Genomic DNA, 20369 nt, shown 5'->3' with positions numbered 1-20369 from the left:
ATAATATTTATCTCTATATTACCATGGTCTTACATTTTATCCTGTAAATTTTTATTCCTAAAAATAAAAACTTATTAAAGAAAATAATGGGAAGAGAACATCAATGCATTCCTGTTTAACTTTGAAGGAATAAATGTGAATTCTCATGAAATCAACAGAAATGATATCAGTTATATATTTTTAGTAAAGGTGAAAAACACAGAGTATGTATTCTCCATTCAAAGGTAAAATAACACAAAGCAGTAGTATAAGATTCAATTTATGACACCTTGTTTATCATCCATTATTATTGCTCTGGATTTTGAGTGTTAATGCTTTGAACATCATTCATTTCTCTTCCAGTTGTAGGAAACACAAAGGTACAGCTTTGAAGGTCATTATTTTGATAACGAAAGTTTGTGACAGGATCAGAAGGACCTCAGGATGACAAATATGTGGCATGAACACTGCCATGCTGACATCACTAATGAATAATGGTATTATTTTCTGCTGGGTCTGTGCTTGACCTCAGAATCCTTTCCTTATCTAATCTCCAGTAGTATTCTCAACATAGCAGAATTATCACTTCGATGAAACCCTTTCATGATCTTTATAGTAAACTTTGGTGGCCTCATTTAAAAGAACTATTAGAAGGAATGGGAAGTGAAGAACATCCAAATACCAAGCTTCGTTGTACAAACTAGGTGGATTTAAGCCTCCAGTCCTCAATAAGGGGTTGATCCCAGGATCCTTCGGCTTCTTTGTGTCATCATCTAAGTCAGACTTAGGTGAAGCTGAAAAGACTGCACTGGAGTTCAGGGGTCATCTCTGCACATGGTGCGTTTGGACCTTGTACACATTCTGCACCAGCTGTGTGTCTTTAGTTTGACTCCAGTGGTTTGTGTCTCTTTAGGGGTATAAGCTAAGCTCCTCAAATTTTTGGAGAATAACTAGTGTCACATAGCAGACACAAAAGTAAATAAATCAGCACAGCTTCATATTCTTGGGAGCATGTTACTCTCTTTGTCATCAGAAAGGCATACTAAAACTGGGCTAACCATGGTTAACCTGGGGAAAGCAACTCACATCAGCTGAACTGACAATTTGTCCTGCCTATACTGAGTGTCAAATATCTCTTCTTATTGGTGATTGGAGTACGTTAAAATATCAAGGCTGAAAAGGACCTTAAAGAACATTTAGTCAATAGGTAAAATATATTTTTTTAACCATAGAACCCTTATTATAGGCAAAGTAATATAAGAAATCCAAGTGCGCAAGGGAGATTAATCCAGAAGCAGGGGAGTTGAAGCCAGGGAAGCAAAATCAAACCCCACCTACATGGCGTCCTTTCTTCTCTTGGAGCAAGCTCTGCTTTGGAAACGTCTTTTCCTAGATATAAAAATTTTAGAGATAAGGAAGCAGTCCATTATACTATTTAATTTTATTTTGTACATGTCTAATTTGTCATGGATGGAGGCCACTACAATATATTGGTCTCTGACAAGTAATATATTAATAGCTCCTTTCCGAAAATAACATTGGAGATTGCTATGATCTGAATGTTCGTGTTACCCCAAAATTCATATGTTGAAATGCTAACCCACAAGGTGATGGTATGAATAAATGGGGTCTTTGGGAAGTAATTATTAGATCATGAGGGCAGAGCCCTCATAAATGGGATTAGTGCCTTTATAAAAGAGGTCCTAGAGAGTTCCCATGCCTCTTTCACCATGTGAGGACACAGTGGGAAGGTGACATCTATGAACCAGGAAATGGGCCAGGTCTATACTGCATGTCAAAAATGCCAAATCTGCTGGTGCTCTGATCTTGGATTTCCCAGCCTCCAGAACTCTGAGAAATAAATTCCCGTTGTTTATAAGTCACCCAGTTTATGATATTTTGCTATAGCAGGTTGAATACGCTAAGACAGAGACTATGAGATAAGAACTAAAATAGGTTTAGAGGCAATAAGGTATGTTGGAATGCTGGTATCAAGGCAGATGGGTGAATAACTGCTTTATATTATTATCATGGCCATTAGTTGCCAGGAAGTAACATCAGCAAAGGGCAGTATTTGAGTCACAGATGGGGCAACTCCCTTGGAACAGACCACATTATGCAGCTGGTAAAGCCAAGAAGCCAAGCTGGCAATGCTGATGACTGGGCAAGCCCCAGGATTATTATCTTGCCAGGAGTATTTATTTTGTATGTTCATTGAGTGATTGAATAACAGGTGCCAAAGCTCTTTCTTCAGCCCAGCATTTTCTAAAGTGTTATTTGTGGTAGTCCTGCTGTTCACCAAAAATATTTGACTCCCTTTCTTCAGAACACATGGTAGAATTAGCCTTCCCTTCTGACACTGAAGTTGGGCATGACAATAATATTATTCACCTTGGCCAATGGGATTGACCAAAAAAAAAAAAAAAAAAAAAAAAAAAAGAGTAATGTCACTTGGGGGAAGTTTTAAAAGTAGTGCATGATTTCCTGAATTTGTTTCTCATTGTTGTAGTGATTGCGAAAAGAAAAAACAACTCACCTGATTATCTGAGTGGATACAGTAAGCATAACTTTCCTCAGAACCACATTAGAAATGTAGTATTAAGTGAGAAACAAACTTTACAATGCAAGTCACTGATGTTTTGGGGCTTCTTTTTATTATGACATGACCAAGCATGTCCTGACCACTATGGTGTTGTGTTAGGTGTTAGGTATAAAAATGGCCTGTGGTCAACTAAATTTGGGATATTCCAATTTAAACAATGTTTTTTTCTTCAGGATCTCTGGAAGGCTTCACTACACTAATACGCACTGTGAATTTCCAAGAATGTGATATGGCAAATAGTGCTTTTCAAACTTGTGTAATTCTAGCATTCTTTGTTTCTTCCTATGAAGCAACCCCTGATGGAATGCTACCTTATAAAAACAACATATGGGATTTAGTGAAAAAGAGTACACATCACAATCAGCAAATGTATCTTTAAGTAGGAAGTATGTTTGTCTGTGTATTTGTATGTTTGTCTGTGTGTTTGTGTATGTTTGTCTGTGTGTTTGTGCATGAGAGAGAAGGAGTGAGAAAAAAAGATAATGCAAAAAGAAGAAATTATCTTTTTGTCTTAGATGTGTTTACTGTTCTACTTAATCTGAGTTAAGGAAATAGAATTTTAGTTCTAAATTTATAAATATTTTTGCTTTCTTTGGTGCACTGAATTGGGTAGGAAGATTCTTATGATTATACCTGTTATGTAGTACTTTTGATATACAATAGTGACTTCAGAGAGAAGTACTGACTTTATGCTTCTTCCAAAGATTTATACTTACATAAATTACAATTCAGCTAAATAGCAGATTTAAAATTTAAAAATAATTTTTCCAACTATAATAATTAGAAAAAATTTTGGTCAGTAAAGTAGAGCATGTTAGAACAAAATTCAGGAGCTCTGCAATGTTAGTATCATGTGTGCCTTTTATATTTGACTATGTCTAGGGTTACAGTGGCTTGGTATTTTAACGCCTCATAAAAAGGCACAGCACCAGTTGTTTGCGACTTCTAGTGGCACCAGAAGAATCTGGAAGACACATATTACTTCAGTTCTACTTAATATATTACTTCCTATGTGTATTAGTGAATACAGACACACAAAAAAGGGACACTTTAAACAAGTGCTATTGATTTTTCTCCTCATTTTCTCTTCACTTTTTCTCTCTTGATTCCACTTCCAAAGCAATCACTCTTATCTATTTACTTCCCTGATCTAAACTGGGTGAGATTCTAAAAGTCATTTCTTTTTTAAAAATTTTTCCATAAGTTATTGAGGTACAGGTGGTATTTGGTTATATGAGTAAGCCCTTTAGTGGTGATTTGTGAGATTTTGGTGCACCCATCACCCCAGCAGTATACGCTGCACCATATTTGTAGTCTTTTATCCTTCACCCCCTTTCCATGCTTCCCCACAAGTCCCCAAAGTCCATTGTATCATTCTTATGCCTTTGTATCCTTATAGCTTAGCTCCCACATATCAGTGAGAACATACGATGTGTGGTTTTCCATTCCTGAGTTACTTCACTTAGAATAATAGTCTCCAATCTCAGCCAGGTCGCTGCAAATGCCATTAATTCGTTCGTTTTTGTGGCCGAGTAGTAGTCCATCATATATGTATACATATACTACAGTTTCTTTATCCATTCATTGATTGATGGGCATTTGGGTTGGTTCCATGATTTTGCAATTGCGAATTGTGCTGCTATAAACATGCGTGGGCAAGTATCTTTTATGTATAATGACTTCTTTCCCCCCGGATAGATACCCAATAGTAGTGGGATTGCTCGATCAAATGGTAGTTCTACTTTTAGTTATTTAAGAAATCTCCACACTGTTTGCCACAATGGCTGTACTAGCTTACATTCCCACCAGCAGTGTAGAAGTGTTCCCTGATCCTGCATCCACACCAACATCTACCGTTTTTTCGCTTTTTCATTGCGGCCATTCTGGCAGAAGTAAAGGTGGTATCGAATTGTGGAGTTTTATTTGTTTTGGCTTGTTTTGTTTTTTGAGATGGAGTTTTGCTCTTGTCGCCCAGGCTGGAGTGCAATGAGGCAATCTCGGCTCACTGCGACCTCTGCCTCCCAGGTTCAAGCGATTCTCCTGCCTTAGCCTCCCGAGTAGCTGGAATTATAGGTGTGCACCACCACACGCAACTAATTTTGTATTTTTAGTAAAGATGGGGGTTCACAGAACAGCTTTATATTGGAAGAAGATGCCATCTAAGACTCTCATAACTAGAGAAAAGTCAATGCCTGGCTTCAAAGCTTCGAAAGATAGGCTGACTGTCTTGTGAAGGGCTGATGCAGTTGATGACTTTAAGTTGAAGCCTGTGCTCATTTACCATTCTCAAAACCCTAGGGTCTTTCAGAGTGATGCTAAACTACTCTGCCTGTGCTCTATACATGGATCAACAAAGCCTGGATGATGGTACATCTGTTTACAGCATAGTTTACTGGATGTTTTTAGCCCACTGTTTAGACCTAATGCTCAGAAAAAAAAAAGTACTTTCAAAATATTACTACTCATTGACAAAGCATGTGATCATACAAAAGCTCTGATTGAGATGTACAGGGAGGCTGGTGTTATATTCATACCTGCTATCCAACATCTATTCTGTCCCTAATGGATTTGCTTATGAGTGGAATCATATAATATTTGTTTTCTGTGTATCTGGCTCATTTCACTTAGCATAATGTTTTCAAGCTTCATCCATGTAATGGTGTGTATCAGTATTCCATTACTATAATTGGATACTATTCCATTGTACGAATATGCCAAATTTAGTTCATTTGTTCATGGGTTGATAAACATTTAGGTTGTTTCCACTTTTTGGCAGGTGCGAATAGTGCCTCTATGAACACTACTGTATGAGTTTCTATTTGGATACCTGTATTCAATTCTTTTAGGAGTGGAATTGCATAAGCAAATCCATTAGGGACACAAAGTAGGTTAGTGGTTGCCACAGGTTAAGGAGACACAGAAAAAAGGAGTGACTGCTTCATAAGTACAGGATTTCTTTCCGAGATGATGAAAATATTCTGGATTTTTATCCAAATCCAATAGAGGTGATGGCTGCACAATATTTTGATGTACTTAAATGCCACAGAATTGTACACATCAAAAATGGTTAAAATTACAAATTTTATGTTACGTTTATTTAACGACTATGTTTTTAAAAGGACAAGAAAAAGTTGAGAGGAATAATAATGATTGAGGAGGGTTTATTTCACCAGATAACATATTATAAAACTACAAAAATTAATAGAATATTATACATGTGCTAAAATAAATGATTGGTTAGCGAAGCAGAATATAATCCTCCAAATACAGTTTAGAGTGTTTAAATCTTTAGTATGTAATAAAAGTAATTTTTAAAATCATAAGAACTGTTGGGTTACCTTATGAATGATTGTGAGATGGGTAAAATCAACTGATTAAAGAATTAAGTATAAACATGAAATAGTAGAAGAACTAGAAATATATGGGCAAACCTTTATATAAATTTTGGCAAAAGGAACACATTTGTAAGCTTCATACTAAAATATAATCTAAAATTAAAAGGTTTGATTATCAAAAATTATAAAACTTATGAATATAAAAAATTGCATATACAATTAAGGTATGATTATATCACATAAAACTCATGTAAAAATGTTTACAACATCTATGTGACAAAAGATTGTTATCCTCAATAAATAAATAAATGCTCTGAGAAAGAGAAATTTAAGAAATGTCGACATGGGTTAAAAATAGGTATCCCTTTAACATTCTTTTAGAAATTACAACAAAAATTTGAGTTGTTTTCAGTGACTCTTGGTCTCCCATGCACAGTACAATTCTCTCAAAACACCTTCTGTGCTCTCTCAATCTCATAAACCTGTCTCCTCACTTGAGACAGGATACAGGCTCTGCTTTCATCTTCTGTCTCTTCTCCAGCCTTCCTGGGTGGGTTCTTTCCATCCCTTCCCACTGCCATTTCAGTAGATTTCCCCCTTCTAATCCTGGTGTGGGTATTTGTCTTCACACGGGAGGTGCACTGGCAATGGTGAGAATAACTCAAGCCATTCTTCATACAGCGGACACAACAAAGTAGAAACTGAAAGAAGAGAGAAAAAAATTGCAGCAAATACCCCATGCGGTGACAGTAGCTCAAAGAATACTTTTAAGCACTCCCCTTTGTGGCTTCCACAGTTAATGAGGAAGAGAAGAGACAGCAAGTGTTAAGGTCCTGAATGAAATAGGTAGAGGCTCAGAGCCATTGTATTTTATTTGATTTTGCCAACAATCTCCTCTTTCTCACATGAAGGATTGATACACATTTATAAGGCCAATCCACTGATTTCAGAAATAGTGAAACTTCCCAACAGATTACTTGATTATGAGGGCATAGTGTTCCAATAAGTGAAAAATAAATAATTAACATTGCAAATGAAGAACGCAAGGTGAAACTTTAATATTAATGTATATTAGAAAAAATGTTTAAATTAAAATCAGATTTAAGTAAGATTATTTGGTGAACAAGTATATGAGTGGAAAGTTTTTGTATTTTGATATTCCTGTTGATGTGAATAAATTAATTTTCTTTATCTCTCCCTCCCAATGGTATTATAAGTATTTACTTTGTATTTTGTAGCTGTACATTTTTGTTAAATAACGTATTTTCTTTGAGTATGATTATGCTACCTATCTAGATAGCAAGTGCCTCCAGGACAGAGATGTATTATAGCATTTTTATCACATTTCCTTCAATGAAACCCTCTCTTTCTTTGGTCTCTGATGTTTTTCTTGATTATACCCAACCAGGACTAAGCAATATTAAAAAAGCACTTGGTAGGTCAAATACAGCAGCTCAAACCTGTTATTCCAGCACTTTACAGGCTGAGGCGGAAGGATCACTTGAGCCCAGGAGTTCGAGACCAGCCTGAGCAGCAGAGTGGACCCATATGTCTAGAAAAAAAGAAAAATCAGCTGGGCATGGTGGCACATGCCTGTAGCTCCAGCTGCTTGGGAGGCTGAGGCAGGAGGATCCCTTGAGCTAGGGAGGTAGAGGCTGCAGTGAGCCATGATCAGGCCACAGCACTCCAGCTGGGGTGACAGAGTGAGACCCTGTCTCAAACAAAAACAAAAACAAAAAAAATAAAAATAAAAACAAAAACCAAGAAAAAAGAAAAAAAAAATAAAGAAAAATCCACTGACAAACTAGAGCATCTGTGTTTCTGAAATTCTTGATAAGAAAACTGACCAAGCAACATGTCAGTGCCATGGAAAATCCTATTCAGCATCTGTTTGACATATTTGCTACTTGTAGCAATGATTACTAGATATATCTATGACTACATATGTAGTCTATGATGTATCTACATAGACTATCATAGACATATCTATCATATGTATCCATATCTATGACAACATATAAATTTAATGATACAGTGGGCATAATTTAAACAGATTCTACGAGACACTATGTTGTTCTAGTAGTTTTCCTTTAACATGGTTGGTTATGAAAAAGATATACATTTCTCCCTCAGGCTTTTTATTGATTTAATCCTATTCCTCGATATTTTGCTTTTGTCCTGTCTCTTTTATGCTTCAATCTGTCTTTTTTTTTCCACATATTATTTCCTAGTTATTTTGGGTAGTTGATTATTTTTCTAAGCAGAATGATCTTCAGTTGAATGTAGTTCAGAAAGCAAAAAGGCACAAAAATTATTAACCTTCTATTTCCAATTTATCATGAGATTATCTGTTAGAGTCTTCCATTAAATTCTATTAGAAATCAAGAAAGGAGAAGGGGGATTATTTGCAGAAGCTGCAGAAATCATGTGCTACAATCTAAAGAAGAAATCATACTTTTTTATCACCAGTAATAAAAAAAGGTTTAAGAAGAGGCCAGTTAGTGAAAGATATAGACACCAGCAGTATTATAAAATCAAGAGTTGTTCCAAAAAGACGCTTTTGAATATATGGTTTGCAAAAGAGCCTGAAAACATCTTTCAAGTATAAAACAAGTCAATGAAAAAATATGATGTGGTTTCCAAGTACATTTTCAAGAACACAATTATTATATAAAAGAACCTACAGTGAATTTTTATTTTTCCCATTTTTATTGTTGGCAGATTATATCTCTTTTAAATTAAAAATATCCCGAAAGAAACCATTTCACAAGTGAAATGACAAAAGTAATTCACCTTCTAAAATTGTCTCATTTTACACTACTTTGTGTTGTAAGCTAACATGGCTTAATATGCTGTAAGACTGAAAGGAAAGATAAAATTAGTTTCTGAAGGTTGAAAATGAATGTGTTGCCTATCCATTCTTGTGTAGATATGAACTAGTCTTCATAAAGCAAAGTAAAACTTGAACTTGGTAGTTTCAAAAGTATTTTTTTTACATATATGCTATATTAAAAAAAGACAACACACTTGAATGTAGATCATGACAGACAGTTACATCTGAGATGTAAGAAAAATTCTGGCATTATGAGGGTGTCAACATAATCAGTAAAAAATTATTTTTGATGACATGAAGAGGAAAAGTGTTAGCAGAATGAGAAGAATTTTCAAACAGCAGATACATAGCAAAGTCCTTTCCCCTTGTCTGCCAAACGCACCCACACTTGTCATCAGTGAATGCAATTAAATTTTTTTTTTACAATACAGAAGAGACTTTTGGCAGTCAATGAGGGCTAATTTTTTTCCTCACTTGTACACCCCTTTTTAGCCACTGTGAAGATGTGACTTGAACGATGTTCACAGAGTTGACTTTGTCCCTTCATATGAATTTGTGAACAAATTGAGACAAAACTTGGGGGAAATGGAAACAGATCACACACTATTCTTTACATTTTAACACAGCCTGAGTTAAAAGGTTAAATCACTTAAGGGTAAAATAGTTCCTTCTGGTGTTCTCATGTGCATTTTTTTAGACAAATACATTTTTGTTCTTTAGACAAAGAAAAAAATAGTGAAGTGACAAAAATCTCTTTATAACCTCCTTAGGCAACAGCTAGCATAAAAACTTAATAATTATTTAAAGACCATGAGAGATTACATGGCAAGAATTTATAGCACTTTTCCATGCATATTTCATTTATCCTCCATGAGCCTCAAATAAACATCACAATACCTTTTAGTTTTGCAAATGTCAAATAGTTACAGTCTTTGAATTCTATTTTGGTCTGTGGTCACTTCAATAAAGCAAAATATGTGGTAGAGTCAAATTCTCTCAGTCTAGTTTGTTTACACTACTATACACGCTCAGACAAAGAGATATGCACAAAATTTTTTTTCAAGTGATTGGGCAGAATGAAAATGAGAATGTTTTAAAACTATAGAAATTATAAATCAATGAAATTATCTAGTTTGCATAGTCAACTGATTAATTCATGCAAAAAGATATTGGCAATGGATGGCTAGGTACATTGGTATGTCTCTGTGCTTTCCTGCAACCCCAGTGACTACCAGGCTATACCTTCTAAACCATATTGTGGCAAAATGGAAAATAGATTAAGTTTCTAACCAGGGTTTTAATTGACTACTTAACTGTATGTTCTTTCTCCCATCTCCAATCCTTGACTTTTTCAAGAAACTTAAGTGGCAAATATTTTAATCTCTTTACCTGGGTTCCTCTTTGTTGAATTAACAGTGAAAATAAAACCCTAGTGTTGCTAGCCTTTGCTAAGATGAATCTTGGGGTAAAATATGTCTCAACTAAATAATTTGCACCTAACTTCCCATCAACCATTACTAAAATGTGCAATTAACATAATGCTAATTCTAAATGAAATTCTGTATTTAACATTTTCTATTTGGTGTAATGGTATTGACCCCATATCAACAGAATGGGCATTAGTGATCATTCCCCAAATGAGTCATGCAGGAAAAAAAAAAAAGGCCTACAATGTGGTTCTCTAGGTTTCTGAAAGCAGTGGAGATGATTTATTGGCAGGTTAGTCATATTTCACTACTCAAACCCGCATGTAGCCTTCTGCTCATATTGCCAAAGGCACATCAGTACAGCTAGGTGAGTGCTAGTTGGAACTACAGAAGTGAAACAAGTCAGGTTCACACAGGTTACTAGCCAATATGGGAATTTCTACTGAAACCAGAACTTCAGCTTCATAGGCACTTTTGCACAGCAGACTCTTTATTGTGCTCTCCATCACACAGTATTTCTCTTGGCCACTTTTGCCAGCTAGAATCCTTAGCTGTTGATGCCCCCACCTGAGCCTTATTTAGCCCTGGGCCTGCCGCATGGGGCACCCTGCACACTCGACCTGCTGGGCCACACGTGATTTGCGCATGGCTCAGCCCGCAGCTGGGCTGGGTGTGCCCAAGCCTGCCTGTGTTACAGCTGGTACCTGTGTTCAGCAGTTCCCAAGTTCTTGTTCCACATCCAAGAAGAATGAGGTTACACTGACAATCCAAGGATTACAAGGATGGAGAAGAGCTTTATTAAAGCAACAGAACAGCTCTTAGGGGAGAGGGGATGCAAGGGTGGACCCCCACCCGAAGTCAGATGGTCTTTCCCGGGGTGGCTGAGTCCAGGGCTTTCATGGGCTCAGAATGGGGGAGTGTGTGCTAATTGGTTTGTGAGTATGCAAAATGGGGTAAAACAAAGGCACCACTCAAAGGTAGGCATGACAGTGTAAAATACAAATTACGGAAGGGTACGGATATGTAAAATAAGTGAAAGGTGAGGATCAATACGAGGAAAGCACGCCAAATGGGAAGAGAAGTTCTCAATCCAGTCCGTGGATTTACTCAGGACTTGTAGCTTGGCTTTCAGGCTTTAAACTGTCTGGTTTGAAGGTGGAGTTTCACCAGGGACCCGTCCCTGTCTGTTTAGGGTTGCTTTGCCTCCTGCTGCTGTCATTCAGACAAGAGAGATTTTATTTAAGGGGCCTGGTAGGGAGAGCCCTTTCTTTCTTCTTAATACTCTTTATGGCACCATTATTAACACTCTTCTTATATGTTATATCAATATTAGGTTATAAGACAGTAGTTTAACACTAGTCTTTTTCCTCTAAGCATGTTTGGACAATAGGAAAAGGCAGAGGAAACATCACATGATAAGCCGAATATAGCAATAGAAATAGGAGTGCTCACCATTACCATTCACTTTGACTTTAGTTAGGTGACAGTTTTTGCTTGTTTGCTTTTTTCTTAGATCTATTATTAAAAATGGAGGCCAAAAATCATACAACAATCTTTAGGAGTTAGAAGAGAAACTGAAAAAATTCACAGGTTAGGAAGAGATAAGGATTGAAGGTCTATGAAAAACAAATATTACCTAGGAAACAAAAATGTACACTTTGTTATATTTTGCTAGGTATGAATTACCCTCTGAAGAATTGGATCTAATTATCTTGCATTTTCAAGAAGAAACTATTAGAGAAGTGAAAAATACACATTTAATGGATTTGTGTTGTGTGCTCATTTACTGCATATTCATTTTTAAAATATAAAAGTGATATATTAAATGTAAGAAAAACAATTATATTACTAATAAAACTGTATCACAAATAAAAACACATGGAATTAGGGGACCTCACTGTTACTGCAAAGGGGTCCCGATTTAGACCCCAAGAGAGGGTTCACATAATATAGAATTTGGGGCAAGTCCATAAAGTGAGAGCAAGTTTATTAGGAAAGTAAAGGAATGAAAGAATGAGTCCTCCATAGAGCAGCAGCATGGGCTGCTCTGCTGAGTGTACTTAGAGTTATTTCTTGGTTATATGCTAAATAAGGGGTGGATTATTCATGAGTTTTCTGAGAAAAGGATGGGAATTTCCAGAAACTGAGGGTTCCTCCCCTTGGGTAACTTCTGAAAATTTCCCATGGCATTTGTAAACTGTCAAGGGGCTGGTGGGAGTGTCTTTTAGCATGCTAATGAATTATAATTAGCATATAATGAACAGTAGAGATGGCCAGAGGTTACTTTCATTGCCATTTTGTTTTTGGTGGGTTTTGGCCAGCTTCTTTACTGCACCCTGGTTTATCAGCATGGGCTTTGTGAACCTGTGTCTTGTGCTGACTTCCTTTCTCATCCTGTGACAACAAAAATACAGTATAAAAGTTAAAAAAAAAAGGTGTACCTGTATAGGCCACTTACCATGAATGGAGCTTTCAAGACTGGAAGTTGCTCTGGGTGAGTCAGTCAGTGAGTGGTGAATGAAAGTGTAGGCCTAGCACATTACTGTACACTACTGTAGACTTTATAATAAACACTGCATTTAGGCCATACTAAATTTATAAAATATGTTTCTTTCTTCAATAATAAATTAACCTTAGTTTACTGTAACTTTTACTTCATGAACTTTTTTTAACTTTTGACTCTTCTGTTAACAGTTAGCTTAAAACATAAACACATTTTTCAGCTGTACAAAAGTATTTTATTTCTTCATAATCTAATTTTATAAGCTTTTTTTTCGATTTTTAATTTTTCTAAACTTTTTGTTAAAAACAACATAAACATAAGTGCACACATTAACCTGGGTCTGCATAGAGTCAGAATCAACAAGATCAGTGTCTTCCACCTCCAATCTTGTCCCACTGGAAGGTGTTCAGGAGCAATAACATGCATGGAGCCGTCATCTCCTGTGAATCTCCTATAACAATGCCTTCTACTGGAATATCCCCTGAAGGATCTACCTGAGGCTGCTTTACAGTTAATTTTTCTTTTTTACTTTGTAGGAGTGCACTCTAAAATAATGATTAAAAGCATAGTGTAGTAAATATATAAACCAATAACGTGGTCCTTTATTATCATTATCAAGTATTATGTATTGTACGTAATTGTATGTGCTATACTTTTACATGACTAGCAGTGCAGTAGGTTTGTTTATGCCAGCATCACCACGAACATGAGTAATGCATGGTACCACAACCTAAAAATGGCTACGATGTCACTAGGTGATAGAAATTTTTCAGCTCCATTATAATCTTATGGGTCCACCTTGATATATACGGCCTATCAAGACCAAAAAGTTATGTGGCACATGATGTAATTGAGAGATTTACCATACTACAATAAACGTATCTACGGAATTGAGAGACACTTAAAACCTCATAATTATTTCTGCTTTTGAATCAATAAATTCAGGCTCTCACCTGCTGGTTATAATCTCTCACTTTAAATAATTATTTAATATGCACGAATACCTTATAGTATGCTTGATGCTTTTCAAGGCATAGGCATAGATTCAGTCCTTTCCTTATAAATAAGACCCACAAGATGAATAAGACAACATGATGCATGCCAGACTCTCACAAGTGAGCAATGATTAGGTTTATTTTAACATGACTTTGCTTTTGTTATTTTGTGAAGTAATTTTTCCTGATTACAGAAGCATGGCAAAAAAGTTGGAAATACAAAGAAATAAAAAGAATGGAAAAGTAAATTACTCTTAATTGCATCACCTAGGGCTAACTACTGCTAATATTTTGGCGTATTATTTTTTGTATATTTTGTGCATATTAATAAATTTATAACTATAATACATATACAGTTTTATTCTGTCATTCATATTTAATTTTTAATTATATATGTAATTTGCTATTACCTTAATTAGTATTCATGAATAGGATTTTCAAAATGGCTTATAAGCCAAAAGGTTCTTACCGCCCCTTTTCCAATCTTTCCACTCTTAATGCATATTATCTTATTACTTTCTAAAAAGATTGTATTAATTTAAAACCTTACTACTAGCCTATGAGTGTGCTTGCTTCACTACCTCCTCACCAACAATGGGTATCATTACTTTTATAAATCTTGACAATTTGATATTTAGAGAATGGTATTTCAATATTCCTTTGATTATTACAGTTTTTTAAAAATTCCTTCTAAGAATTATCTATTCATTTTCTTTACCTACTTATCTACTGGAGTGTAAAAGTATGTCTTATTACTTCTTACATCATCTTTATATATTGAGGACATTAAATTCTAATCAAATTAATTTTTGTAAATGTTCCCAATTTCACTTTTATTTGTAATTTCTTTAACATATAACTGTTTAAATTTTTATTCAGGGAAATTCATTGGCTTTTGCTACTTTTAGTTTTTCCATTGCTTTTATATACTGTAAGACAATTGATTATTAATTTATATATACTTTTTAAAAAGTATTTTGTTTTGATTTTCAGAAGAATAATTAAAATATTTGTACATCAAATATTCATAGTGTTTCAATTTTAGTATATGTGCTGTTTAAATGAGTATACAATCTAGTTTTTTGTGGTTTGATTATGTTTTACATTTAACTCTGGTATACTGGAATTCATTATTATGTTGAGATATTGACATTTTTCACAAATAGCCAATTTTTCCAGTATAATTTGTTAAATAATTTATCTCCCCCTACAGTCTTCTGATTTTTTTTGTTAAATATTAAATTTTTGCATCTGTACATGAAAATACCTAATTTATGGCTGTCCCATTCCAGCCACCTATCTGTAGATTCCACTTGATGACATAATATTGTTTTAGTCTTTGGAGCTTAATAAGTATGTTTTAATATCGGCTAAAGCAAGTCCCTTTGAATTAGTCACTTAAAAAAATTCTGTATTATTCTTATCTATTGTTTGATGAACTTTAGAATCATCGTATCAAAAATTAGTGGTTGGGTGGGGCGCAGTGGCTCGTGCCTGTAATCCCAGCACTCTGGGAGGCCGAGTCAGGTGGATCACCTGAGGTCAGGAGTTCAAGGCGAACCAGGCCAACATGGTGAAACCTTGTCTCTATTAAAAAATACAAAAATTAGCTGGGTATGGTAGTGCACACCTGTAGTCCCAGCTACTCAGGAGGCTGAGGCAGGAGAATCACTTGAATCTGGGAGGTGGATGTTGCAGTGAGAAAAGATCATGCCACTGCACTCCAGCCTGGGCAACAAAGCAAGACTCTGTCTCAAAAATAAATAAATAAAAAATAAAAAAATAAAATAAAATGTGCCATATGTGCCATATGGCACTTAGCACAAATCTTGGTACATAGTAAGTGCTCAATTAATGTAAGCCCTTAGTTATTCTTTTTCCTCTGTCTGGAATGTTTGCCACTCCATCTTTAATCTTCTTCACCAACTTAACACATGTTCATCCTCCAAAACACAGGTCAAATGTCCCTTCTAAAAACGTCATAGATGTTCTTAATGGTATCTAAAATGGTGAATCCTTTCCAGAGGGTATTCAATTTACTTTGCCCAGATCCATCAGATGAATCACTATCTATGGCAGCTCTAACCTTACAAAATGTATTTTTTAAATAATTAGACTTGAAAGTCAAAATGACTCCTTGATCCATGCACTGCAGAATAGATGTTGGATAGCAGGTATGAATATAACATCAGCCTCCCTGTACATCTCAATCAGAGTTTTTGTATGATCACATGCTTTGTCAATGAGTAGTAATATTTTGAAAGTACTTTTTTTTTTTCTGAGCATTAGGTCTAAACAGTGGGCTAAAAACATCCAGTAAACTATGCTGTAAACAGATGTACCATCATCCAGGCTTTGTTGATCCATGTATAGAGCACAGGCAGAGTAGTTTAGCATCACTCTGAAAGACCCTAGGGTTTTGAGAATGGTAAATGACTTCAACTTAAAGTCATCAACTACATCAGCCCTTCACAAGACAGTCAGCCTATCTTTCGAAGCTTTGAAGCCAGGCATTGACTTTTCTCTAGTTATGAGAGTCTTAGATGGCATCTTCTTCCAATATAAAGCTGTTCTGTCTACATTGAAAATCTTGTTTTGGGTAGCTGCCTTCATTAATGATCTTAGCTGTATCTTCTCTATAGCTTGCTGCAGCTTCTCCATCAGCACTTGATGTTTCACGCTGCACTTTTATGTTATGAAGCTTCTTAAACTTTATGAACCAGGTTCTGCTATCTTCAAATGTTTCTTCTGCAACTTCTTCACATCTCTCAACCTTCATAGAATTGAAGAGAATTAGGACCTTGCTCTAGATTAGGCTTTGACTTTAAGGAATGTTATGGCTGATTTGATCTTCTATCCAGACCACTAAAACTTTCTCCATATGATTATTCAGGCTGTTTCACTTTCTTATTATTCATATGTTCACTAAAGTAGCACTTTCAATTTTCTTCAATAACTTTTTCTTTGCATTCACTAATTGGCTGTTTGGTGTAAGAAGCCTAGTTTTCAGCCTATCTCAGCTTTTGATGTAACTTCCTCACCAAACCTAATCATTTCTAGCATTTGATTTAAAGTGAGAGCTGTGTGACCCTTTCTTTCAGTTGAACAATTCAAGGCCATTGCAGTGTAATTAATTGTCCTAATTTCAATATTGTTGTGTTTCACGGAATAGGGAGGTCCAAGGAGAGGGAAAGAAATGAAGGAACAGCTGCTCTGTGGATCAGTCAGAACACACACAACATTTATGGATTAAATTTGCTGTCTTATATGGGAGAAGTTTGGGTTGCCCTAAAACAATTACAAAAGGATCACTCATTACAGACCACCATAACAGATATAATAATAGTAATACGTTTGAACTATTGTGAGAGAGTTACCAAAATGTTACACAGAGACACAAAGAGAACACGTTATTGGAAAACAAATGGCACCAATAGAGATGCTCAAAGTTGACACAAACATTCAATCTGTAAAAATGCCATATCTGCTAAGTGCAATTATATGGTTTTGTTGTGTCCCCACCCAAATTCTCATCTTGAATTGTAACTCCCATAACTCCCATAATCCCCAGGTGTCAAGGGAGAGACCAGGTGGAGGTAATTGAATCATGGGGACACTTTTCCCCATGCTATTCTCAAAATAGTGAGTGAGTTCTCATGGGATCTGATGGTTTTATAAGGGGCTCTTCCGCCTTCATTTGCACTCCTCTCCCCTGTTGCCTTGTGAAGAAGGACATGTTTGTTTCCCCTTTTGCCATATATGTAAGTTTCCTGAGGCCTCCCCAGCTATGTGGAACCATGAGTCAATTAAAATTATTTCCTTTATAAATTACGCAGTCTCAGGTATTTTTTATTGCAGTGTGAAAACAGACTAATACCTACAATAAAGTGAAGCACAACAAAACAAGAATGACAAGAATATGTATATTAATTTTCACAATAACCTGCAAAGTAGGTGCTTTCAAAAATGTGCAGTTAACAGATGATGTAACTAAGGTATAGAAAAGTTAAACAACTTACAGCTTGTAGGTAATGGGTACAAATCCAGACTCATACTCTGACTCCAGTATGACTTTAGGACTTATACTCTTAACTGCTATGCTATCTGGTCTCTCCGTATAAAGTTTCTAAAGTGGGAAGATGCACTTTACATGTCTATGTCTCAAAGAAGGTCTGGAGAGCTGACAAGAGCATAGGAAGCTGAAACTGTTGAGGCAGGCAGCTATTGGATTGAATTAGTAGAATGTGGTAAAGATTTTGATTTTTGTCCTAAAAGCATTTGGAAATTACTGATAGGTAGTCATTAGGAAGGTGACAAGACTATATTAGCATTTAAAAAGGATTTCTCAATCCCAGCACTTTAGGAGGCCGAGGCGGGCGGATCACGAGGTCAGGAGATCGAGACCATCCTGGCTAACACTGTGAAACCCCGTCTCTACTAAAAATACAAAAAATTAGAACAAGCAAGGTGGCAGGCGCCTGTAGTCCCAGCTACAAGGGAGGCTGAGGCAGGAGAATGGCATGAACCCTGGGGGGCAGAGCCTGCAGTGAGCTGAGATTGTGCCACTGCACTCCAGCCCGGGTGAAAGAGCGAGACTCCGTCTCAAAAAAAAAAAAAAAAAAAAAAAAAAGGATTTCTTTGGCTGTGATATGAAGAATGGATTGGAGGAGGTAGAATAAAAGCAGACAAAACCACTTGGGAAGTATTTCACTGATGCAAAATAGAGATGATGGTAGATGAGAGTTGGTGGTTGTGGTCACAATAGAAAAAATGTATGCTTGAGACATATTTTAGAGCCAAAGAGGAAAGGAATTTTGATCAATTGGATATATAAATGAGATAAAGAGGGATATCAAGCACATTTTAGGCATAGGCAACTGAGTGGAGGTAACAATTACTAAAATGGGAATCACCTATTAATTCTAAGAACACAAAGAAAACAGAAAAACAATCTTTGATTATTTTTCCCTCTTGGGTTGCTTTAAGATTTTTTCTTTTCTTTTTTTTTTTAAATTAGTATACACTCTATCCTAACATAGAACAGCTTTCTTAACCTGCTCCATAAAATTACCAGCAAGAAAGAAAAGTACAAGAATAAGGTTTACAGTTGAATGAGCTTGGTGTCATAATTCCCTATTCCAGTATCCTCAGAAGGATCCTATCTATCATACATGCAGAAATTGCAGCCACGTTTGAATGGTTCAATCTTGATTCATCATGAATTCCCTTAAGCCCAGCAGTTTCTCATTCTTAAAAGGTAGGTTATTACAGCCCCAAAGCAATTTTCATAACAAATCTACCTTTATATATTTGCAAATATGTGTTAAGCAAGGCAATATAATTCTCCAATTACAAAATCAATAAGAAAGGCAACTGTTCTTTGCACCTGTGGGATGAACATGAAGATTTGGAATGGGCCATGAACAGTCTGGCTGGGGACTTTGAAGCAGGAAGTCTTGGAAGCCAGTAGATTGTAAAGTTGTCCAAGAGACCCAGAGCTCAACTCAAACGTCCAATCCTCCCATAGCCGCTGTCTTTACCAAGACAAAGTCTGAAAAAACCTAATTAGTACATAGACCCAGCTGTGTTCACACAAGAAAAAATCTCTCCCTAGGCCCGGTGCAGGCCAGGCCAGAAGAACAAGGGTGACTCAGGACACTCCATTTATTGACCCCCAAGTCTAACAAAACTAAAATCTCTGCACAGTGTTTTAAGAGGACCTTGACCTTGTTCCCACTCTATGCTCACTGAAGTCAGCTCACTTATGTTTCTGTAGCCTCTGCATCTGTTTTCTGAGAAACTAAGAGGACTTCACGTGCCCATTTCCTTCACGGTCTCTCAGCATTTGTGATCATCTTAGGATGCAGAGGGAAAAAGCCAGCAAGACCCAGAAGCTTTTCCATAGGTTTAAGAGAGGTGGGTTGCACAGCCAATCCAATGCTGGATCCTGTCCAGGTTGAGGGCAATGAGATTTTCCCCATGACTGTTGGGAAATGAATCATAGGATCCCAGCTGCTCCACCAAAAGACCATCCCTGGGACACTTGCTGTGAGCAGCCACAATGGTGTAAAAGGGCCGGTTGGCACAGCTGCCCAGGGCAAGGCAGATGGTTAAGTGGCCCCCATGGTAGGCCTCGCAGAGGAGAGTAGTGAGGTGGACCATGGTGCAGCTGGCATGTGGCTCCTTGGAGTGTCCCGCTACCCACACCAACCAGCTCTATGACCTTGGCGGGGCAGAGGACTGACATAGAAAGCAGCTGCAGGTGGACACTGGGCCATGACACCTGGCTACCCAAGCCAGAAAACCTTGACTCTGGAAGCAGATAATCCACTCACCCTGCAGACTTTTGTCTTTGTCTTTGATTTTCAGTTTCACTATGATGTTCATAGGTGTGTTTTTCTTAATGTTTACCAGGCTTAGGTTTGTAGCACTTCTTGAATCTGAGTCTTGATGTCCTTTGTCAATTTCGGAAAGTTTTTAGTTATTATTTCTTAAAATATTGCTTCAGTCCTGTTCTCTTTCTCCTTTCTTTTAGGGAATCCAGTTAAATGTATGTTAGATCTTTGAATTTATGCTGTGTATTATCTCTCCTTTTACTCTACAGCTTCAGTCTAGACATTTTTTTCTGTTCCATCTTCCAATTAATGAATTCTCTCTTCAGCTCTCTTTAACCTGCTATCAAACCCACTGTGTCA

At 36.5% G+C, this 20369-nt stretch overlaps 1 protein-coding gene across 1 annotated transcript; it reads right to left on the bottom strand.

The window, feature by feature from the left end:
- Nucleotides 1-19581: 19581 nt before the first annotated feature.
- Nucleotides 19582-19836, bottom strand: LOC116812693 (small ribosomal subunit protein bS16m-like). Its single transcript, XM_058443714.1, has one exon. It carries the CDS (start codon nt 19834-19836, stop codon nt 19582-19584), a length of 255 nt encoding a protein of 84 aa, XP_058299697.1.
- Nucleotides 19837-20369: the final 533 nt, after the last annotated feature.

The sequence above is a fragment of the Hylobates moloch genome, unplaced genomic scaffold (genome assembly GCF_009828535.3).
Source record: "Hylobates moloch isolate HMO894 unplaced genomic scaffold, HMol_V3 SCAFFOLD_9, whole genome shotgun sequence".
NCBI lineage: Eukaryota > Metazoa > Chordata > Mammalia > Primates > Hylobatidae > Hylobates > Hylobates moloch.
Note: the sequence above shows the minus strand (reverse complement) of the source record. Positions and strands in the feature narration are given on the sequence as shown.